This window comes from Chelonia mydas, chromosome 27 (genome assembly GCF_015237465.2).
Source record: "Chelonia mydas isolate rCheMyd1 chromosome 27, rCheMyd1.pri.v2, whole genome shotgun sequence".
NCBI classification, from domain to species: Eukaryota; Metazoa; Chordata; order Testudines; family Cheloniidae; genus Chelonia; species Chelonia mydas.
The window spans coordinates 7,776,602-7,801,509 of record NC_057860.1 but is presented as its reverse complement, the minus strand read 5'-3'; the positions used below and the strand labels follow the sequence as shown (position 1 = coordinate 7,801,509).

The 24,908-nt window shown below is 43.4% G+C and overlaps 1 protein-coding gene across 12 annotated transcripts in view; it reads right to left on the bottom strand.

The window, feature by feature from the left end:
* The window catches only part of KANSL1 (KAT8 regulatory NSL complex subunit 1), a 173,035-nt gene that overhangs the window by 33,446 nt on the left and 114,681 nt on the right, over positions 1-24,908 (bottom strand). For all 12 annotated transcript variants that reach the window (XM_043536792.1, XM_027824411.3, XM_043536795.1 and 9 more), the window contains 2 exons: positions 15,153-15,294; positions 4-108 (listed from right to left, as the gene is read on the bottom strand). In XM_043536792.1, coding sequence (XP_043392727.1) covers positions 4-108; positions 15,153-15,294 — 247 coding nt within the window. The remainder of the gene's footprint in view (positions 1-3; positions 109-15,152; positions 15,295-24,908) is intronic.

Sequence of the window (24,908 nt, the reverse complement as noted above, 5' to 3'; positions counted from 1 at the left end):
TACCAGTCTGTCAGTCCCGGGCTCCAGCTTAACTTCAGCACTAAGGGGATGGGATGCATCATCTACTGCAGTATCTGGGGACAACGCTTCACCAAGGACTATCAGCCCCTAGAGGAAAGAAAAATGTAAGAATTATTACTGTAACATGGTGGACGGATTTCTTCGGTCTCATGTCTCTTCCTCTTCTTCACACTCCAAAAACCTAAACCACCACACCAGGCTTGCGTGTCCACAGCATCATTCAAACAGGATGCCAAACAGAATCCCCGCTGCCTAGATTTTCATGTCATCTAAGCTAAACTGGTGCAGATCCCATGGCTTTGACCCATCCATAGCATACAGTTAGCTCCCTCTCAGGCAAGGCTGCTGAAATGCTGCCCCCTCACATATGCAGTGCATCAGAGAGGAGGAGTCAGCTAGCTGTATGTGAGCAAATACAAAAAGAACATTTCAATGGAGTGGAAAGGGAATTGTTTCTTGTAATAAAGAAAACAAAGTGGAACCTCCATCACAGCAAGACAAAGGGGAAGGCAAAGTCACAACTGTGCCAATGCAAAGGCAAGAAACCCTGGCTAAAAACCCCACAACCAACTAGGAGCTCAGAGCAGATTTTCACCATGGATGCTGCATTCTCAGAGATCAATGCAGGAAAGAAACACACGGATATTTAAATAATCAGCAGCACTACAAATCCAGTAGGGCATGGCAGGGTGGAGAGGGTTGTTTTATCAGGGTTCTAATGATATCTATTCTCTCCTGTTTTTTTCCCCTTTTACCCCGTAACACTTGAGGTTTAATCAAAGGCCAGAACTATTCTACCTCTATGCTTAGCAGATGCTAATCATTCATCATGGCTATACGTGCATTAGGAGTTGACAAAGATGACCTATTTAACATTCACCGGGGGGGGGTGACCTTTTGGTAAGATCTAACTGGGAAACAAGAGGGGGAGGCGAGGGGAGGTACAAGGACATTGGCTCCTATATGTGCCACACATACCCCAGGTAAACATAACTTAAAGGTGACAACAAGAAAAAGAAACTGGAAACAAAAGGATAACAGTAGTGAAGGGGCAGCAATAATGAACAGAAGGATGATAAAGCTGATGACGATAGTGGGAGCATGTGGAGAGCCTTAAAAGCATAAATATACTCTGAGGTAAAGGCAAACTCGGACAGTGGTTGTTGGTCATGGAGGTGACTGGTCCTTCCTTAGGATGCAGGCAGAGCTACTTGGAATGAAAACATTGGACACAGATCAGCCACTTGAAGGCCCCAGAGGCTGCACTACGTGTTGCCACACAAGCAATCTGAGCTCGTTTTCCAGGGACAAGTCAAGGCCATTAAGGCTCGGGAAAAACAAAAATGCCCCCAAGTCCAAAGAATAACTGTGTGGCCATGAGTATGGTCCCTTATTATTGCTATGTTATTTATTTTTTTAACCACACACTTACACTGGCTGCACTTTTCCACATCAAAACTCAGGCCCAAACTTCACTGCCATCATTCCTCCCTCCCTGCACTCCTGGATCCTGTGCCAACACTTGGATCCTCTCAGACCCCTCCACAAGCCCTAGCAACAACTGCATCTTAGCTGTATTGATGGCACTGATCCCGTATTTGAGCCTTTCTGGGAGGTTAATATCATGGCTTGAGGGAATAAGATCTAGAACAGCAGTCCACTGAGTTTCCAGAAAATCACGGTGGCCACCCATAATCCAGTAATTAATGTATGTAAAAAAACATGTAACGAGATAAGTATGTTTAAATAAAAGGGGTAGATGGTTTCTCACTAGCAGTTCTGTCTGCTCCATTCTTCCATCTCCCTCCTTCCTTATTACCTCTAAGAAAAACTATCCAATGTCCAGGGTGGATGTTAATTTATTAATTTCTATGGTTTTCTGGGAGTCACAGGAGGGTGCTGAGCTGAGAAGGGATGGGGAGATGCTGGCTTCTGGAATTCTAGAAATGATTAAATACTGCTGTGCTTCTTCCAGCCTCCCTAAATGTTGATCTACCCAGAGTGACCCATCACCTTCTGTAACCCGTTCCAAACCCACCCAAGGTTGGGAACCAGCAGCAGGGAGGTAGGTCAGGTAGAGGAAAACTGGCAATGGTGAATGGTGTGCTGGAAATCCAAAGGAAGTCTTTTTCTTCTCCTAGCACTCATGGATTTGTGTGCCCTTTGTTTTGCTCAGGGAAAGCAAAAGTGAGGAGTCGGGGAAAGTCAGAGTTATGAAGGGCTTTACTAATCTTCAGTTCATCCTGAAGAACACCACAAGAGGATGAGCAAAACTGTTCTGTGCATTCCAGGAAAACTGCAGTGCTTTAGCACCTTGGATATTTATTAATAGTAACGGATTTGAAAAAAAATTTTTTTTAATATCAATCATTTCATTCTCAGTACCTGAATAGCCTCTCAGTTGAACCTGCCATTGTACTGTTATCATCAGACTGAGCGTTTCTGTCTTATATACAAAAGAGCTTTAAGAATGCAGCTCATCATGTGGAATGTAGGGGAGAGAAAGCCTGCTATTTTAAAATAAAATTTGATGTTTTAAAAACCTTCATTTAACACTTTTAAAGTATATCCTGTTTTTTTATGCTTCCATACAGGATATTTATTGCCAACTCTGACCTTACATTCACTCTCAGGCACTACAGCCTGAATTGGGCTGTGGGAACTGGCTAGATTTCTTTCATCACAAACCTATGTAATTTATCACACTATCAGAAGGGCACCCTTCCTTTAGATGGTTGGGTATTTTATTTTACTTTTTCAAATCTCAGTGATTTACTCTTCTTTGTAATAACAGGTAAGGATTAGATCACTAATTGACATTACAGTTCAACTCCTCTTTAAAGCAGGAAAATAGAGGTAACCACGTGAGCTCTAACAGGGAATTACTTTTTTTAATAGCACCCAGAAACATGCTAGGCACTTTACAAACAAGAAATTTGATGGTTCCCCCTCCCATTTACTAGTTAGTTGGATTACTTCTTCCCTGTGCAGGTTTTATTAATAACTATGGGATTAACTGGCACCCATCTGCACACCCAATCTGAGAACATGACCCCTCCCAGAAGCATGGTGCTCCTACGCCTGTAGTATCAGCCAGCCTCGGACAAGATGACATTGGGTGGGAAAGGGGCACTAGAATGCAGAGTTGTATCAGAAGAGCCACAGTCTTAGACTGAGCTCCTCACACGGAGACTGAAGTCACCATCTTCACACCCTAGTATAAATCTGATCCACTGAGCTAGCCCAAGCTTTAATAGGAGATGCGTATGTGGAAACTGCGGCAATCACTTTTTCTAGCAACAAGCTCCTCCCAATAACTGTTTCAGAATGACGCCCTTCCAACCATCATTCATAACAAAATCCCTAGGTTTCTTCCAGATTAGCAACTCCAAATGGGCCACAACTGTGTGCGTGGGTGGGGGGTTACACTACCACCATGACCACCAAGTAACTAGACTAAGAATAGACATAGTATAATAAACCCATGTGTCTGAACTGAGAAACCATTTGAACACAGAGTACAGAGGTAAAAATTACTCCAGCCCCTACCTGCTTTCCAAGAGGCAGTTTTACTCAACCTCTTTACACTTGAGTCAAGCCCGTAAAAGCAGATACTTTCATGCAGCGATCTTAAAAAACTTAAATTATGCCTTACTACCCCTATGTGAGATCTCTTACAAGTAAGAAAACTTGAGAGAGAGAAAATTCACTGTCTGTCTCCCCCCACACCCCAGCAGAGTACTCTGTTATCAGTAGAGCCAGTACACTACTGTTGCAAGGAGGGGCAAATATTTTTGAAAAAGAATTTGCCTGTGTGCCAACAGCTATGTTCATGGGTAGCGTTATCACTTTCTCCAACTGGGAAAACCTAGCAGTGGGAGGGATGCCCAAGAAGGCTTTAGGAAATGAAGACATACACATGCAGTTTACTTCTAAGCACATTCACCCCCCCGGCCCCCAAACATAATACGCAGACACAATAGGTCCAAAATGAAGATGTGACACTGTAGCCCATATTCTTCACAGTTGTGTGATTATGATGCAATTTATACACAATGAGTCGTGTAAGGTGTCATTGGAAAAGCTATGATTTGCTGAATAGGATTACCCATTTATATGCATGTATCATTTCTGTATCCAAAGTTATGAATATTGACTATGGATCTGTATTTCAAATGTGCTTACTCTGGAAAACACCCACAGGTAGCCTTTCAGGTACAACAATGGTAAAGCTTGACACTGCCAATGGCTGATCAATGAAGACAACGGGCTATGGAACAGCTTAGTGCAGCGGTTCTCAAACTGTGGGTCAGGAGGGATAGCTCAGTGGTTTGAGCATTGGCCTGCTAAACCCAGGGTTGTGAGTTCAATCCTTGAGGGGGCCATTTAGGGATCTGGGGCAAAAACTGGGGACTGGTCCTGCTTTGAGCAGGGGGTTGGACTAGATGACCTCCTGAGGTCCCTTCCAACTCAGATATTCTATGATTCTGTGACCCCAAAATGGGACATGACAAGGGTGACCAGATGTCTAGATTTTATAGGCACAGTACCAATATTTGGGGCCACATCTTACACAGGTGCCCACTGCTCCCCAGCCCCATCCTGATTTTTTCACACTTGCTGTCTGGTCACCCTAGTCACCTTTAATATTTTTCCGCCCATGTGTGGAATAAATTTTGTTATGTGCACCAAGGTAATGTGCAGATGTGTGCCACCAGTAGAAACAAAAAACCTAGATACAATATATTTTTTTAAAAAGTTACCAATATGGATAAATTACTCCAGCCAGTACAAGTTAGGCATTTTAGAACTCACTATTCAAAGAATTAAATTTAAGTGTAAGAGAGAAATAAAAATTATGAAATGCACAGACCAGTCAAAAAACTAAAATAACACACTTTGAAAGAATAAAATTAGAGAGACTATATGTGCATTGCAGGAAATATCAAGAAGTAACAACAAACAACAGTGTTGGGAGGTGTGTGACACAGAGACTGTGTGTGTATGTGACACAGACTCTGTGTGTGTGCTGGCTGCTGGGGAAGTTTCTGAGAGATGCCCATCCGCTATCTCTTCAAGGCACTCACTGAAGGCTCTCCTCCTCCTGCACCATGTCCCTCTGTCCCCACTCTGCGGAGATGGGGTGCATGGGCAGGGAAGAGACAAGAGTGTGCGCGCACACGCGTTGCTGGGGAAGTCTCCGAGAGAACGTACGCTGTCCAAGGCACTCGCTCACCTGAAGGCTTGTTCAGACCTCAGAGCTGAGCCCTGTCTCCTCTACCCTGTTCTGTGGAGATGGGGTACAGGGGCTTGGGAAGGGGGACACCCTGACATCAGCACCCTCCTTTCCACCACCACCACCCGACTCTGCACAGCCAGCAGGAGGGTCCCAGGAGCAGCTGCAGGAGCAATGTCGCTGCAAAGCAGCAGCGGGGGAGGGGCACCTGAACACACACTGCCGGCTGGATGTGCATGGCTCTGCTAATCAACTGCGTGGCACTTGACTCACTCCTGGATGGCCACCCAAGCGCACAGCTTACAAGGAACACAGCTTGTGACCCCATTTTAATGGGGTCACCAGGACTGACAGACTTTCTGGGGCTCAGGGCTGAAGCCAAAGCCCGGGGCCGAGTTGAAGACCAAGCCCCATTGCCCAGGCCAAAGCCCACTGCCTGGGGCTGAAGCCCTTGGGCTCAGGCTTCAGTCTCCCATCTTGGGGTCGTGTAGTAATTTTTGTTGTTAGAAGGGGGTCGCAGTGCAATGAAGTTTGAGAACTCCTGACTGTAAACTAGGGCTGTCAAGCGATTAAAAAAATTAATTGTGCAATTAATCACACTATTAAACGATAGGACACCATTTTTAAATATTTTGGATATTTTCTACATTTTCAAATATATTGATTTCAATTACAACACAGAATGCAAAGTGTACATCTCACTTAATATTTATTTTTGATTACAAATATTTGCACAGTAAAAAACAAAAGAAATTGTATTTTTCAATTCACCTAATACAAGAACTGTAGTGCAATCTCTTCATCATGGAAGTTGAACTTACAAACATAGGATTATGTACAAAAATATTCAAAAATAAAACAATGTAAAATTTTAGAGCCTACAAGTCCACACAGTCCTATCTCTTGTTCAGCCAATTGCTCAGACAAACAAGTTTGGTTACAATTTACAGGTGATAATGCTGCCCGCTTCTTGTTTACAATGTCACCTGAAAGTGAGAATAGGCTTTAGCCTGGCACAGTTGTAGCCAATGTTGTAAGATATTTACATTCCAGATGCGCTAAAGATTCATATGTCCCTTCATGCTTCAACCACCATTCCAGAGGACATGCATCCATGCTGATGACAGGTTCTGCTCAATAACGATCCAAAGCAGAGTGGACCGACACATGTTCATTTTCATCATCTGAGTCAGATGCCACCAGCAGATGGTTAATTTTCTTTCTTTTTCTATAGTTTCCGCATCTGAATATTGCTCTTTTAAGACTTCTGAAAGCATGCTCCACACCTTGTCACTCTCAGATTTTGGACAGCACTTCAGATTCTTAAACCTTGGGTTGAGTGCTGTAGCTATTTTTAGAAATCTCACATTGGTACTTCCTGTGTGTTTCGTCAAATCTGCTGTGAAAAAGTGTTCTTAAAATGAACATGTGCTGGGTCATCATCCGAGATGGCTATAACATGAAATATAGGGCAGAATGCGAGTAAAACAGAAGAGGAGACACACAATTCTCCCCCAAGGAGTTCAGTCACAAATTTAATTAACGCTTTTTTTTTTTTTTTTTTTTTAAATGAGCATCATCAGCATGGAAGCCTGTCCTCTGGAATGGTGGCCAAAGTATGAAGGGGCATACAAATGTTTACGTGCCAGATATGCTAAATACCTTGCAATGCTGGCTACAAAAGTGCCATTCGAAAGCCTGTTCTCACTGTCAGGTGACACTGTAAATAAGAAGCAGGCAGCAGTATCTCCCGTAAATGTAAACAAATTTGTTTGTCTTAGTGATTGGCTGAATGAGAAGTAGGACTAAGTGGACTTGTAGGCTTTAAAGTTTTACATTGTTTCGTTTTTGAGTGCAGTTATGTAACGAAAAAAATCTACAATTGTAAATTACATTTTCATGATAAAGAGATTGCACTATAGTACTTGTATGAGGTGAATTGAAAAATACTATTTTATCATTTCTACAGTGCAAATATTAGTAATCAACAATAAAAATATAAAGTGAGCACTGTACACTTAATATTCTGTGTTGTAATAGAAATCAGTGTATTTGAAAATGTAGGAAAACATCCAAAAATATTTAATAAATTTCCCTTGGTATTCTATTGTTTAACAGTGTGATTAATCGCGATTAATTTTTGAGTTAATTGTGTGAGTTAACTGTGATTAATCAACAGCCTTCCTGTAAACGTTTCAGCCAGCCTGTAATGGCTGCTATGACTCAAAGCCATGTACCCAGACCACATGATACTGAACTCCATTTTGGCTACCTGTATTTTCCCACAAACTGGGCTGGAACAAAGGGTTCCCGGTATATGGTAAAGCTATATAAGGCAGGGTGTGACATCACTGAGGGGCCTCACTGCCCACACAGAGAACTACTGAAAACACCTGAGGAACAACAAAGACTGAACTGGGGGAAGTGCTGGTCCTGGGCTAAAGCAATTTCTAGCCTGTGTATGGAAACCTGGTGGACTGCTTGTACCATCAGCCAGGGTGAGGAACTGCTAATTCATATCCGATCTTTCTAGTGTTTTAGGCTTAGTTTGTGGTTTTGTTTATTTACTAGGTAATCTGCTTTGATCTGTTTACTATCACTTATGTAATCACTTAAAATCTATCTTTTGTAGTTAATAAACTTGTTTTTTGTTTTATCTAAACCAGTGTGCCTTTAAGTGAAGTGTCTGGAGAAAATCTCAACTTGGTTAACACAAGTTTGCTACTAGCTAGGCCTACAAGCCTTTAAACTTCCCCATAAATACATATAGACTTAATGTATTTGTTTTTTTTCCAGCATACAGCTTACTACGAAGTTTCAATTCAACCATCCAAATATGGTGAAAACACACCAGACTGATGCTGGGCTGGCTTGACAGCACTACAAATCTTGTAAAAATTGATATTCTGAATTTAACTGCTCCGTCTTCCACTATTTACTTCACAATTCTGCCCTATTTTGAGACAACAAAATTCTGCAGTTTTCTTTAAAAATTTAGATTTGGAATAGAAATCTGGAAGTACAATTTTAAATGCAAGAGTAAAAAAAAGGAATTCAGGACTCCTTCCGCAGCAACCATATTTTAAGCCTCATTCTTGTTCTAGGCTCAATTTACGATCAATATGGAATCAAATTATGTTGGCTAAGTAACCAAAAGATTCTACTGCTGCTCCGAACCATTGTTCAATTTTGTCCTTGTGTGGTTCCAGATCCCCAGAGACCATGACGATAGTGTGATCTGCTTGTAATCTATCAAGTCCATCTGAAATCGTCTTCAATTGCTTTTGTAATCTTAGGCTCTCTTTTTCTGAAGTCCCTCAGTGTGTAAAATGCTTGCTATGTTCTCTTCTTCCCCCCACACCCCTGCAATCAGCTATGTAGAGCCTGATGGCGGTTGCAGAATTTTTGACTGAATTGTATTATTTTGACTGGTACCTTTTACACCCACACAAATTTAGGATGGTTTCACCTGAGACGTTCTTTTGTTGCGTGAACAAATGACAAAAGACTTAGTCACAGTTTGCATTCTCAGATGGAATCTTCAACTTGGACACAATACTGGGAGATGATTTCTCACTGAAAAGAAAATCTTAAGAGCTCAACATTCTTTAAGTCGAAGAGATGAGCTAGCCAGCTTTATATATAGAACCATATTAGATTAGCTGCCCATCTTGCAGAAATTTAACTTACAGAGGGGAGTGGGTAACAGCCAATGATAGTTGATTCCACCCACTAGCCATGCTCTTCGCTTTAATCACTTAGGACTGCATCCAGTAGATCAGCAGTTCTCAAGCTATTTACCATTGTGGGTCGCAATCCACACTATACACACACACACACCCCCATCCCCGTATGGCCCTAAGGAAGTCACGTGGGCTGCAGCTGTATGCTGACTGGGCTGAAAACCACTGCACTAGATCCATCTAGATTTCTAGAGACAGTTCCATAAAGATTTGGGCTGTTTTAAATATGGAGATAGCGCTATGCAGCGAATTCCTACATACTCAAGCAGTGTTTTAAAAGGATTTCCACCAATACAGCATATCTACACTAGGTATTTGCACTACTGATGTACATCAGGACCAAAACCCTAGTGTAGACAAGCACCCATTCCCTCAAAAGGAACAAGAATCAGTGTTTCCTTTGGACTTTCAGAAGAATTAAGTTTTTCATTCACAGGTTCAAGCTTATACTAGAAACGCCAGGCTCTAAAAACCTCCATACATGACATTTTCATGTAAATACTTCCAAAAGACAGACAGCTAAGGGAGGTGGGGGGGGGGGGGGGGGGGGGGGGGGGGAGGAAGAGGAAAAAGACAGGGAAACCCAATAAAATCCAAAAACTCATTGGGTTGCTTTTTTTCACAGCTCTGTCTGTGGGAGCTCTCTGAACATTGCTGGAGACAACAGACACAAGAGTGGTAGCTACAGAAATCTGGGAGCATCCTGGAAAGATATTCCTTCTCCAAGCCCTGAGTAGCTCCCCTGAACAAGGCACAGAGGCTAGGGCTTTTGCGCTAGGGTGAGACTGGAGTCGAAGTTACTTGCTCAAGATCACACAGCAAGTCACTGATGAGACAGTGAGTACTCAATCTGGTGCGTTAGTCCCACGCTCTAACCAATCATTCTCGTTAGAATACAATACGTATTGTGGTTCTGAACACACAACAGCGGTGTTACAAAAACATTAGAAATCGCCATTACTAAAATAAGCCAAGTTTGACTCATGGGCAAAACTTAGTTTCTGCAGAACAGACTATTAACATGCCAACAGGTGGATGGTATTCGGCAGGGCCTGGGCTATGGTTTCCTTCCCTTTAGAGCAGAAAAAGATACTAAAATTGGTCAAATTCAAGAGGGTATATTAGCCACTGCTGGCCAGAAAATCTCTATCTGATACAGAGATTGCAGCTATTCCTAATGAAAAGTTTCCTGTATCACAAGCGTAAGTAGCTCCAACTCATGTTCTCTGTGGACAAGAGACCAGGCACAGTCTGTGCTAGTCCTAAGCACTGGGAGCCTCTAGAACAAAAACTGACAAATTGCTCAATGTTGGCTCACCAGGGATCCTACTGAATTACTGCACCTGCAGCACTTAGTACAACAGAAGAGAGAAGAGGACCTGACGACAGAGCACCTCTTCAGTAAATTACTTCATAGGCACATCCCATTTCCTTCTCATTTCACATCCTCCATTTACCCAGAGAACAAGTTATTCCTGGGGGAATTCTGTACCACTGCACACATGCAGAATTCATGTCCCCCGCAGATTTCTTTACTTCCCTGCAGAAAAATGACTTTCTGAGGCGGAAGCAAGACTAAGCTGCAAGATGGTGATGTGCCCTCCCCAGCAGCACGGGTGTGTCATTTTGGGTCCCTGGACAGCCAGCGGAGAAGTAAATCACCGGGGGAAGGGGAGGGGGCTGGGGACACCCTGGCTGGTGGCTCCTACCCTGCACTGGGCTCAGCTACTAGTCCTGGCTAGGTGGGACAGGCCTTGCTCTTTCTCTGAAGAAGCGGCCAGGAGCGGGTCAGACCCACCCCCAGAAGCCTCCCCTGTCTGCCGGAAGCCCCGCAACCTCCCCCCTCCCCGCTTTTTGTCCCCATCACTCCTCAGGCATGTAGAGAATGGTCACTATGGGGAGCTGCTCCCCCATCCACCCAACTCCTATGCATCTGCACCCCCGCCCCCCCCACGGAGCTGAACGCCCACCCCTCCCGATGAGTCTCACACTCCCTGCATCTGGAAGTATCCTGCACCCACACACACACACCCCCGCATCCAGACCACCCCACGGAATTTTTCTGGGGGTGTGTGTGGGGGAGGACAACATAGAATTCCCTCAGGAGTATGAGTATAGAAAGCAGCAGTGCATGCAGAAGCTACCTCCTCTTCCTACCCACCGATATATTATAGCTGTGACCTGGAGAGTTCATCTCCATGGTTGAGAAGGGAGTTTAGTTTCCGATGCATCTTTGCTGGGACTGCCATCAAGGTTCCCAGTTGTGATAGTCTGTGACATGACACATGTTCATCCACTGGAAAACGGACTGAAACCGCAAAGTTGCACAGAATGAACAGAAGTAATTGTGACAACTTCTGATTACCACCACCACAGTTCAGATTTAAATTAGAGCCACTGTCCTAGAGGTGAAAGGCTCAGTATCTGTCACAGTCCCAAATCAGCATGATCCAGGGAACAGGACACAGGGTCAGGAGATCTACTGCCAGCTCTACGCTGATTCATTGTGTCCCTTTAGGGGGACGAGTCACTGCATCTCTGTGCCTCAGTTTTCCCATGCATAAAATGGAAATGATAATTACCCTCCTTTGTAGAGCATTTTGATATGTAGAAATGACCTGTTTTACATGATTACTACTCATTTTCCTCATCTGACATTTGAATGAGATCATTTAGAGGCATACTCTTACTAAGCACTTTTCCCTAATTCCATGGGCTTGAAAAATTTACCAAACATATGCTAGAGAACTAAACCCCTACCACCTAGAGGCAGATTTTTTTTTTTTTTTTTTTAAAGACACAGGGAGGGGGCATACCGACATAGTCCAGGAGCAAATGTCCTAACAAGAAAATCCAGCCTCCTTGCTACTGCCAGCTATTGAGAAGGGGGAAGTGTTGGCATTTCTGCCACAGAGCTGACTCTGGGCCCTGCCTGAAGGTTCTTCCCCATCTCTCCTCTTTATCAACTTCCAAGTAGTACTGTATGACTAATCAAAATTTCCATCCCAGTAGCTCCTGCAAGTGAGAGGAGAGGGGAGAAGAATGGGGGATGACTGGGACGGGACAAGTTCTGGCAAGTATAGATAAAAATGTATTTAAAAATAAATCCATTTTTAAATACGTTTTGATTAAAATTAAATATAGTTTGTATTTTTATAAATTATAGGTTTAATTTTTAACACAACTATTTAAAATTACATTTGAAGTTATGACAACCTATGTTAAGGCCTACGCTTACTATAATCTAGTAAAATAATTTAAAATAATATAAAGCAGTACATTTGCTGCCAAGATTTTAAGAAACTCAAATCACTGAATTGATGGAAGTCACTGGCTAAGCACTTGGAACCAGAGCATACTGAAGTACTAAACTAGTTTTTGACAGCAGTAGCCTCTTCTGCAGGTAGAGAGAGAACATGTTCTTCGTTTCAGTTTATTCAACTAGTTCAGTCCAGTGACTTCTTAACTTTGAATAAACTAACCACAAAGTTGAAAAGGAAGGAAAGCTTATTTTCCACTTCCAATCTCTGAATAAAAGAGATGTGAGAAAACAAGAACCAGTTCAATTCACTAACCACAGATATACAACCCTTTGTTTAAGAAATCAATTTTATATGTAAAACATCTTTTGACAAACTTTCAGATCAACTTTTTTCCTTATGTATCCTGAACATTTGAGTGTGCTTTACTTAATAAAACATTCTAAAATGCTGCTTTTGCATATTTAATTAAATTTGAATATCCATCCAAATACAGTTTGACACAATAAGAAATGTAACATTCTAACATAAAAAAATGTAAAAATTAAGAATCTAAATAAAAGCTAACTTCTAGTATTGCTAATAAATATTTGTTAATACATATCCTTCCACTCCACCGCCATTTCTCTCCCCCTATCCTGGTTAGCACAAAGAAATACCACATTTAGTGTAAATGCTATATTTAGCTGCAAATCAACCTGTCTGAATGGTTACCAACCAATCAGAATCAAATCTTCTTTTGGAAAATAACTAGGTACTTATGCTTAGCATAATACGATTAAAATTGATTATTTAAAATCAAGATTTCCTGCTTGTTGATCTAAAAATCATGATTAAAATTGGTGACAAATCCTTTTTGATTTAGACATGCCAGGCTGTGGGTAAGCTGTCACTTAGTACAGAATGGTTACCACATCTAGAGTCTCTGCGCTAAATTTATTTGAGCATAAGCTTTCGTGAGCTACAGCTCACTTCTGTTAAACACTGCAATACTTAGAGCAGGAAAGGCACTTGATTCTAGTCTACACAATTATAGCAGCTATTTAAATGCACCTCCCATATATATGTCCCCCTCACCCGCTAGTCCTTGGAACACCATGTGATTGCAACCAGAAGGATAAGAGATGGATGTAGTTTGTGTCAGACCCACTGAATGGCACTCAAACTAGTAACAACATTAGGTGGCTCCCTTGGCCAGGGGCAAAGTATGTTGCCACTCCAGTAACCCTTGCCCTTGATGCACAGAGAACCTGGGGCCTGAACAGAACAAGTCATCATCAGACCACCAGCCCTGACTGGCTGCCTCCATTTAACCTGCTGTTTGTCAAATGTATAAATGGATGCCCACACAAGCAGCGGTCCACATTATGACGACTGAAAGAATAACTCCAACGCAGCAAGTAACACACTGACGCTCATACTGGGGTTTCCCAATCTAGAGACCTGGGTTTGCATGTGAATGGGTATGAATGTCCACACACAAAGAAAAAAAAGAAAGACTTCAACTCACTTGGAACTACTGATCAACATTCAGGAGAAACCCAGGGCTGGAATATCTGTGGGTACATCGTACATTAGGGTCTGAGGTGCACCAGCAGAGGTGGATGGGGGTTTTGGGTTGGAAGAAGAGGAAATGCTACAGATCAGAAGTAATAGTAGAGCTGACAAGAGGCCCTGGACCGGACTACTGGACAGAACTGCATAGGTTTTGGGCAGAATTGGAAGGTGGAAATTCACTCAGCACTTAAAGTCCGAACCTAGAGTCTCATTTATTTTCCAGAGTACTAAAATTAGCTCCCAAATTTTTTTTTTTTTTTTGGGGGGGGGGGGGGGGGGAGATGAAATTGAGGAAGTGGAAGCCCTATGGAAATGCTATCTCAAGCAAAATAGGAAAAGCTGCACCGCCACAGACATTTATGCTGGTCTGCACAGTGTAAAGAATATTAGCTCCACTCCGATCATGCAAAACACACAGCCTGCTCTTCTCTAGGGCAGATGTCTGGAACGGGGATGACAAATCCTCCATCTCTCCCATTTATTTCCTGCTTTCAAGTTTAAAATTTTCCATGAACATGGCTCCTAGTTTGCCTCTAAAGTTACATTTCACACAGACCACTAGAGCCTATGTAAAAGCACAGTGGAAGTTTTGTATAAAAGTCAAGTATGACACTATAACCCACAGGAAGCAAACTTATGTCAGTCTGTTTCCAAATAAAAGCAGCTGCACTTAGACCTGAAATATCCCAATTGTAGTATTTTCTTATTAGAGTCTCTTCCTCCCCGTTATCTCCTCTTTCAACAATTATGTAAGAATCTCTCTCTCCTTTTTTGACCCTTCAACCCCTTGAAATGCTACATATTTCTGCTGGCTTCCCCCGGTGGAATCTTCCCCAATTTCCAAAGCCCCATATATTGATGCTATGGTACTTTAAAAGTTTGTGTCATCTGATAAGAGTCTAAAAAAGTCACATCCTTTTGGGCATTAAGTACAGATCAGTTTCTTCTTCCCCAGAATTCTCTTGCTCTGCTGGTCTTTATACTCACCCTCAACTACTCCCACAAGAACTCACTGTAACAGCTTTCACACACTGGCTGCGAAGGTAACAGCTCTCAGAACCAGCCCTGTTCAACCGTTATAATCACTGGCTTAAGTGATGCAGCCATCTTTATGCTCTTTGTCACCCCCAGATGAAAGAATTGTTCCTGACACATGTTCAAATTAATTTTCGAACTAACCACATTTGTGCAATATGCCTAGTGGCAGCAGACAGCAGACATATTAAGCCTCAGCATCCAGAACAATATGTAATATGCATGCACACCCCGCTCTCTCTCCGAAAGGAAACAGCCATTGACAAAAAACAAGCATCCCCAAATCCCTCCATTCTTTACCTTATTAGCACGAATCTGCTTGTAAATATCTGTTTGTTGTCGGATTCGGTATTCCAGGTCTGAGACGTGAGCTTGGAGCCAGTTCCAGCGACTGACTATAGCTGCTCGGTCTGCTGCCCATCTCCATTCTGACCGTCTCCTCCTGAAAGAGGGAAACAAATACTTTTGAACACAACTCCAAACACACACTGACAAAGCTTTGTTGGGTGACTCAGAGCAGATGCATCAAAAGCTTAATACTAAAATAGCATGAATACCCTTCTCTCAAACACAATGTTAATCTACTGCAGAATTGCAGAGACCTCCTACTATGATAGATTACATTGTTCATGTCTGATGTTTCTAAAATAGGCTTCAGGGCTTCCTGACCTGTAAGGAAAAAAGGAGACTATACTGTTAAGTTTCGTACTTTAACAAGTACAAAAAAAATCCAGATTAGAGGTGATGCTCTGTGTTCTTATAATTCCACACCACTCATTCAAACCTTCAAGCATGATATGGATATCTAACCATTACATACTGAAGTGAAGCTAATCATATTTCACTTAAACCACAGAACTATTAGATGGCAACACCTTTTGGTTACATCCAACACAAGCTGATTTAGAGGTGCCATACAGCGGGTCAAAGCACACCAAACCCGTTTGCCCTTTCCCTAACTCCACTATCCCTGAAATGAACATAATACAGTACTGGAAGGGCATGCACTTCTCTCTACTAGATTGTGTAATCCACCACAGTATTTTATAATTAATTCATTCACAAAACAAAACTATTACTCTGTCACCACTATATACACAAGACAGAAGAGGAAGCTACTTACCTGTAACTGAAGGTTCTTTGATTTGTGTGTTCCCTATTTGTATTCCACTGAGGGGCTATGCATGCGCACTATGTGCCTGGAGTCTGAGAATTTCTGAAGTAGTATCCATTGGTCCACACATGCGCCCTGGCTTGCCTTGTGCTTCCATCAGAGGCAATAAAGGGTAGGGCAGACTGACCATGTCTCCAGTTCCTTCTCCACTGCGAATCTGGCAGATCTGTAGCAGAGGGAAGTGGAACCAGATAGGGACCACACACCTGTAACAGGAGGTTCTTCGAGATAAGTAGCCTCCTCCTCCTCCCAGAGATGGTCCCTATTTGCTGTTTACCTGTGAAGCAAACAGGACTCTGACCAGAGCCCCCCAGCTTAGTGAAGATGTTGCGTACTACCAAATTGTGACGTTCCCACAAGTGATCCATCGCAAAATGTCTGCTGAATAAGTCCGTGAGTACATTCTGTGTCCCTGGAAGATTGGCTGCGGACAAGAGGATCCAGTGGTTGACGCACCAATTCCAGATATTGATTGCCTCTGCGCATAGCACGGATGATCTTGTCCCTCCCTGTCTGTTGATATAAAAAACAGCGGTGGGGTGTCTGACATGATGGGAGCAGACAAAGGGAAGGAAGGCTTGGCATGCTGTTCTCACTGCTCCAGGATGTTTAAGTGCATCCTGGATTCTCCAGGAGTCCATGCTCCTTGAGCCACATGGTCATTGAGGTGAGCTCCCCAGGGATGCGTCAGTGATAATCATCTTATCTGGGAAGAGGAAAGAAAGGGAACTTGCACACAAACGCGATGTGGGTCTGTCCACCATTGAAGGGATAATAGCATCTTGATGGGGATTCATCAGCATGGAAGCCCTGGAGTGGCAGTTTGGTAAGTAAACAGACTGGAGCCATGTCTGGAAGCAACAAAGTTGGAGTCATGCGAAGGGGGTCACATAGGTACACAAAGCCATGTGGCTGAGGAGGGACAGGCAAGTCCTGGCTAGTACATATAAATTGTTCATGAAGCGAGTTATGTCGTCATTAATCTCCAGAACTGTTCGCAGGTTAAGTAAGCTCGTGCTATGACCAAACTTATGGTAGCCCCTATGAAATCCAGAGAGTACACAGGGTCTAGGATCGATTTTTCGAGGTTGATGCTGACTCCAAAGGAAGAAAGAAGATTGAGTAGCATGGAGGTTGACTTGTGGGCTTCTTGCCTGGACCTCACGGCTAGGAACCAACGGTCGACATACAGAAACACAAGGACACCATAAAGTCTGAAATAGGCCACTGTGATGGAAATAACTTTGGTGAAGACTATGGGAGCAGTGACTACCCCGAAGGGGAGCACTCTGCACTGGAAATGGTGGGTGCTCAGGAAACGTCTGTTGGCCAGATGAATATTTATGTAAAAGTAAACGTCCTTCATATCTAGAGCAGTAAACTGCATGCCTTTCTCCAAGGATGGGATTATTGCTGCCAGCATGACCATATCAAACTTGAACTTGTGGATCAAGCAACTGAAGTGCTGGAGACTGAGGATTGGTTTCTACCCGCCTTTCTTCCTAGATATCAGGAAGTGGATAGAACCCCGATCCCCGATATTCTGGGGAGAATGCGTTCTATCACTCCCCATTCTAACAAGGAGTTCACCTCTTAGGTGAGAATGTGGTCATGAATGTGCTCCCTGAAGAGGGACAGGGGTCTTGGAGGAAGTAGTGTGATAAACTGGATCATACAGCCATGGTGGATGACATTCAACATCCACCTGACCGTTGTTATTGCACTCCAACCTCAGGAACAGAGTGCTAAACAATCTCTGAAGGGAGTCGGGGGATCACAAGGTGGTAGGCATAGTGGATGGTGGCTCTCAGGCTCACATCAGAAATATCTCACTGCTGGAGATTGCAGCTGTGATGTCACAGCCTGCAAGGGGGACCCTGGAAGGCGAGACGTCTGTGTTTTTTGATGTTTCCTCAGAGGTTTGTAAGGTGTCATAATTAACTTGAGAAGACCTATACCACTGAGTGAGTGGGTAGTTGGTGGTGCAATTTTTGCTTTGGGGCAGGAGTGTAGGTGCCCAGCGAGTGAAGATTGTCCCGGGAATCCTTGAGCGTATGCAGCAATCCATCAATCTTCTAGTTAAAAGATAGGATTCGTCAAAAGGGATGTCATCAATAGCATTCTGTACCTCCCTAGGAAAGCCAAAAAATGGAGCCAAGACTCCCTACACATGACTATGGCTGTAGCCATCGCCCTGGAGGAGGTATCTGCTGCATCCACTGCCAACTGGAGGGGCATTCTGGCCACCAGCTTCCTTTTCTCAGTAAGTGCCTCAAAATGAGCTCATTCAAGTTGTGGCAGGCTATCAGTAAGTTCCTCAAATTTACTGTAATTCAGAAAAATCATTTTTGGCTAGTAATGCTTGTGAGTTGTAGGCTAGACGTAGAAATACCTTGCACCCCAAAAGTTCCAGACACTTGCCCTCTTTGCCCGTTCAGTTGCAGCCTGGACTTCTAGAGAATTTGGGGGACAGTGAGAAAAAAGGAATTTGGAACCTTTGGCAGGGATGTAGTAGCACTTTTCAGTTCCTTTAAAGGAAGTCGTGCACATAACACAATTCTCACTGGTTCTGAGGTGTGGAGGATATCTAGCAGCTTGTGTTGAGGGTCTTGAATTTTTTTCCAGGGGAATTTAGAGTTCCTCTGCGACTCTCCACAATAATTTCTGAAATTGTCTAAAATCATCCAGTGGGCAAGGGGATGCTGCAGTCACCGCTTCTTCCAGAGATGAATGCCCTGCAGATCCGAATGCCTGCCAGAAGGATCCTGGAAGAAGGAATATAGGCAAAGGTTCCCTCACAGACCATGTAGGTTCCGGGGAAGGGGGGTGTGGGGTGACCAGGGTCCCCAATATGGCCAACAGGCCAGGTCCGAGGGAGATTGTGGGGGGGGAGAGGCATACCATAGGGGTACCAATGGCTCCAAGTAGTGGTTGAGGTGGTAGATGCTGCCATGGATGGGACTGTCTCCATGAAAGAGCAGAGAAATGGTACAACCTAGGCAGTTCCAATTCATCGGAAGAGAAGATGGACTATGGTTCCAGTGGCTGCCCCGCTGGAGCCTGCAGAAGAGTGCAGAGTATCGGTGGGGAGAGCGAGAGTTCCCGTACCAAAGGCATATCCCATGGTGGAGAGATGATCTCTCTAGAAGTCAAGGGACCTGCCAGAGGGAGTGACTCCAGGTCCAGCAAGGCAAACACATTCTGAGGAACAGCCACTGTTCCAGATCTCCCCGGTGTAGGGGGCATGCTCTCTTTTCCCCAATCTCCCCAGTGTAGGAGGCACATACTCTTTTCCAGGTATCAGTGACGGCGCTGTGATATTTCCCAGAACAGGAAGATCCCACGTCTTGTGGGGTGCCCGTAATGGCAGCATCGATTGATTGGAGCTCGAAACCGCAGGATTCTATTGCTTATGGGTCTTTTTTTTTTTTTTTTTTTTTTGGGGGGGGGGGGGGGGGGTTGGAGGAACTTAGCATGTGCTCCGTCCCCATGGCTCGAACTCGAGGAAGGAGCATCCACCTTCTTTGATTTGGAGAAAGACTTAGCTCCATGCTTATGGGTGTGCTTCCTTACCTCCCTGGGGTCCACAGAGGTGGTACCACTGGCACTGGATTTGTACATGGTAGCAGTAGGCATGCTCCTTGCTGAGTCAGACTAACGTACTGGGTAAGGGCAAGTATTCCCTCAGCCTGGGTCTGAGTGGGGTCTCATGGCGAGCTCCATGGAGGTGCTTCTGGAGGCAAAGAGCCCAACTTTCTTGGGTGCAGCTGGGGAAGGGACTGGCAAATATTGCACCTGGACACGATGTGAGCTTCCCCCAGTAGAGGCAGCACTGGTGGTGGCTGCTGACCAAAAAGGCAGGCAGAAGTCACAGAGCTTGAAGCCCAGAGTATTCGTGCGTGTGGTCAAAAACCTTCAAAGTCTATCTAAACTAAGTATTAAAAAGTGTGACTAATAAAAGCTACAATAAAACTACTATAAAACTGGTAAACTATGTATAACTATCCTTACTTTAAAAAGTGCATCAGAGATGAGGACAAAGTTCTGATCTGAACCATGCACCAATGAGACGGAACAGGAGACTCAGTCAGTCTGCCCGGACCTTTATTGCTCCAGACAGATGTATGAGGTGAGTCACGGTACATGCGCAGACCAACAGAGACAACTTTTCAAGTTCTCAGACTCTGGGTGCATGGTGTGCATGCATGCCCTCAGAGGAATATAACAGGGACCATCACTTGAAGAAAATAAAGAATCAAGGAAGGAAAGCTATGCTTTAATACCCAATACTCCAAACCTTGCACAACAGAAACCACAGTAATATATAAGCATATTGATTCTGGTGGGTAAACACCAAATCCACCTCTCCACGGCAAGAACATTAAAGTAAATGCAGCAGAAATGGTGACAGAAATTACCCACACACGAGTAGTCTCTGTATGTTCCATAGCACAGTCCTTGCCACATGTGGACCTCCCAACTGTAGCACAATTGCAAGGCACTTCTTTCCTCTTATTACAGTGTTTTCCCTACACAGAGTAACAGTCAAAAGATGAGAAAAATTATAAAAGCCAGCTTTTTGATGAGGGGGAGTTGGATAGACATATCCATATTTCTCTTTCCCTTTACTCACCTCGAGCAAGGTTATGGATTCAGGACCCCTTCCTATCCACCCCTCTATGGTTGGAGACTAGACTGCTGTCCAGATAATTTTCCAAATGTTCACAAATAACTTAAGTCTCCTGTTCAGATTTGAGCTATGCTGCTGATGGGTAAGGTGGGAGGGGAGAACTGCAGCACAGATGAGCTTTTTGCCTATCCCAACCTATGCCAAACCTCATGAAAAACCCTCTGCAAAAAAAAAAAAAAAAAAAGGTGAAAACCCCAAAAAGATTGTGAAATAAAAGATATATATATTATGCAAGTATAGTTATTATTCAAATGTAAAAGGCACATTCTGTCAAGAATGAACAGATCACAACTGACTGCAAGCTACCAACATACTTACCTTTTCAGCACCAAGCCTATTACAAGTTTCAAATAAACCAATGCAACATATCATGAAAATACAGATCTAATGTTGAACCCGTTGGGCAGCAGTGCTGGTCTTGAGAAACTGATAAAATTCTGAATTCAAATGTCCTGTGTTTTCTATGATTTTACTTCCGCAGTTTTCCACTATTTTGATATAACAAGCTATGACAACCTCCTGCAGAGGTCTGTGTGAGGAGACCTGAACCTCCAATTTTAAAAATACTAGAACAGAAAGAGAAATTTAGGATAACCCTCCAGCAGCCACATTTCAGCCTCCTACTCTCTTCTTGTTCTGAGCCTGACCCACGATTGACTTGGAACAAAATTAAGCTGGTAAGCCATCAAAGAACTACACAGTTTCTCCAAATCATTTTTTTGATTGTGTCTTTATGTGGTTCCAGCTCTTCTTCGTTAAAGAAAATCAAGACAGATTTCCACAGACTAACATTGTCAGCGGCTTGTAATCTGTCACGTTCCTTGGAAACCACATTAAATTGCTTTTGTAAATTTAGTCATTCTCCCTGGTGTCCCTCATAGTGTAAAATGCATGCTATGTTTGGTCAAAGTTGGCCTCATACTCTGTGCAAATTCGACACTAACGGTAGCTGGATCCAACACAAACAGAAAGAACTTGATCCTCAGCTGTACTCAACACACACACACCCCATAGCTCTGGAGTCAGAGAAGGATGCAAAGGTGGCCCAATGCTAAGGCTGGCCAAAGGTCTAACAAGTCTATGACATACATCAGAGCAGTCACAGGACTAGTCTGACTACACTGGCTGGAACAGTCCCCTAGAGACTATTCTGCCATCCCAGCATCATAAGATCACAATGAGCACTGGCTCTGCTCTCAAGCTCTGTTATGCTCTATCTTGCCCCAGTAGGAGAGGCTGGTAGGGTAACACAGCTGTAAGCCACCAGGGAACTCCTTTACAATAAGGGATTTCCTATCTACCTCCTAATGGCAGCATTAAATTTCCTTTGTACTACTGAAGTGGAGCAAAGGGGAAGTTAATGCTGGCAGAGAATCTGGTCCACTATCTTCCAAGTACACCGCACCCTCGCTAAAACGTGCGTCTATATAGTGTGAATTCGCATATAATGCGGTCATGGATCCCGAATTTAATTACTTTAATTGGAATTAATTTTAATGTGGTCCCCGCGTTAACGCGGTGCCATAGCATGGATCACAAATCCCACGTTCTAGCGAGGGTCTGGTGTACTTGAGAAAAGATTGGCCAATCAAAGTTTTCCAACCAATTATACATAAGGGCAATGGTCATTGCAGAGTATTTTAATTTTCCACAAGGTAAGTAAGTCCTAAAGTATGTATGTTACTTCTTTCCCATCTAGGTTTAAATGGCTTGCTGAATATTTACACATCAGAAGTTTGGGATGCTGTGGGCTGGGGTAATTTTTTGTATTTTTGTTTGAGCAAATGGCAAAAGACCTCCTTGTCATACCTCTCTCTGCATTCTTGGATAGCATCTTCAGCACGTAGGGACACAATATTCTGCTCTGTCCACCTTCCAGAAGTTTCTAGATGCTAGTAAGGCAAGCCTCCTTCACAGTTCAATCCGTTGCCCTCAACATCCAAAAGTGGATTCCACCCCATAGTTTCTCTCCACTATTGACACTATCTATTCCCTTCCCCACGAGGTTTCTAGAAAGCTTTTAGATTTATGATTAATCTTAATATGCTTAGGAATCTATGTTGTTTTCTGCTTTTAGAAAAAGTTCTCATTCACATTCAAATTAGAGCCTAAAGTTTCTAGTATTAAAAAGGGGTTTCAAATAAGTTATATTTGCGTAAATACTTCTGTGACATAGAAGTTAAATAACCTGACCCATGTTCCATCTCACTGCTCCATCAAGAGGAAAAACAGAGGTTTTCACATCCCTGTGTTGAACACAAAGTACACATCACACAGCCCCACTCTCACCTGGACACCTTGCACCACTGGGGGGGGGGGGGGGGGGGGGGGGGGGGGAGAGAGAGAAAAAACACACACTGAAGGCTCAATCACACTTTCTAAAATGGCACTGAAAACAGTCTGGTCCTCTCGCTATTTACAGCGAAACTTTTATCAGCAGTGGTTCAACTACACCTGTTGCCAACACTGGTAACCTTCCTAGTGTACAACAACTTTTTGAAAAAATAGTAACCTATGTAACTTCGAGTCCCAGTTTCTCTGGTCTTCCTCAATGGTCAATTGCATTTCTCTGACTGGCACTAAAGAGCAAACTTTGTACAACACAATTTATGGAGTAGCTGAGGCAGTTAATATTGTGAGGGGGAGGGGAAACGTTATGTGGAGTCAGTGTGACAACGTTCTCCAAAAAGGCTAGTTTTCTTTTTTTAATCAAACTTCCTCGCTTCCTAAATATGAGGAAGTAATACTCCTAATTATTTTAAGTGTCCTGTCTACTTTAGCTGCTGATGCAGTTTCAGATTAAGCAGAACACCACAATAAACGAGACAGCCAGATGGCTGGGCAGGATCAGCGTCACTACAGATGGGCTACCTGATCTCCTTCTGAAGTGTTTACAGAAGCAACTGTACCAAAGCCAAGGTGGACCAGTCAGTGCACACTAGGAAGAGCTGCGGCAATAAGGACCACTGTGGTGGGCAATTCCAGCTTCCTCCACAGCAAATAAATCTGTTAGTCTCTAAAGTGCCACAAGTACTCCTTTACTTTCTGCAGATACAGACTAACACGGCTGCTACTCTGAAACACAGCAAACTGCTAATCATCTATCATGCTCATGTATGCGTGTGTTTTGTACATTTAATTGTAAGCACATACAAGACTGCATGTATTACTGCTTCTACAAGTGTGATATCAAACATTTAAATACAGAATTGAATGGCAATCGCATTCTACAGGAACATTTTAGTACCAAAGCAGGAAGTCAGTTTACAAGACTGTTCAATAGCTTTCCATTAAGCTTAAATTTAAAAAAAGAGCAGAAGGTGGAGATGATGAATGATGCAGAGGAATTGGAACACATGGGACTCTGTCAAGACTGATGAGGTCCTCTAAGATCAGGATTCCTGCGTACGTCAATCCGCCCCTGTTCATTAGAACAGAGAGAGCGGGCAGACCCAAGAGACAGCAATGTGTGTCATGTGACTGCAAAAAACCAGGCACCCTAGTTAAAACAGGAGCTGGGTCTCACTGTTTTGCAGAGTTAGCTTTGAAAGAAACCTTGATTCTATGACTCCAGAAGAAATTTTGAAACATTTTAAAAATGTAGGTACAGATTTGGGGCCTGTTCCCTTAAAAGCAGAGTGACAACACTTATCTGGATAGAGATTCTTTCCAGGATGTGCTTTTCCCTTTAACAAGCACCAGACAGAGCAAGGGTGGTTGCACAACACCAAGAGTCCAGAATGCAGGACAGGAGTGGGCCAAGAAATGTAGCTACCCGGCATCCTCATGCACCTGTGCATGCACACAGCTGGCGGTACACTCAGCTTGACTGACAAGGACACAGTCCTAGAAACTTAAGTCTATGGTACTCATTGTAAACAGTGTGCATGTGTGCAGAATTAGCAGCCTTAGATCTCCTTGCAGACTATCACCACATCACTGGGAGGAACAGAATTAACATATGTTCAAGTTCTAACCCTTTTCCCCCCTTTAAATGGAGGAAGGGAAAAGCAAGGGGACAACCAGGCTGAGGAGGAAGAAAAACCAAGAGGAGACTGGAAAGACCCAAGTTCAACCTGTAGAGTTATAAATACAGCACTGTACAGCAATGATTTAGTTGGGGATTCATCCTGCTTTGAGCAGGGGGTTGGACTAGATGACCTCCTGCGATCCCTTCCAACACTGATATTCT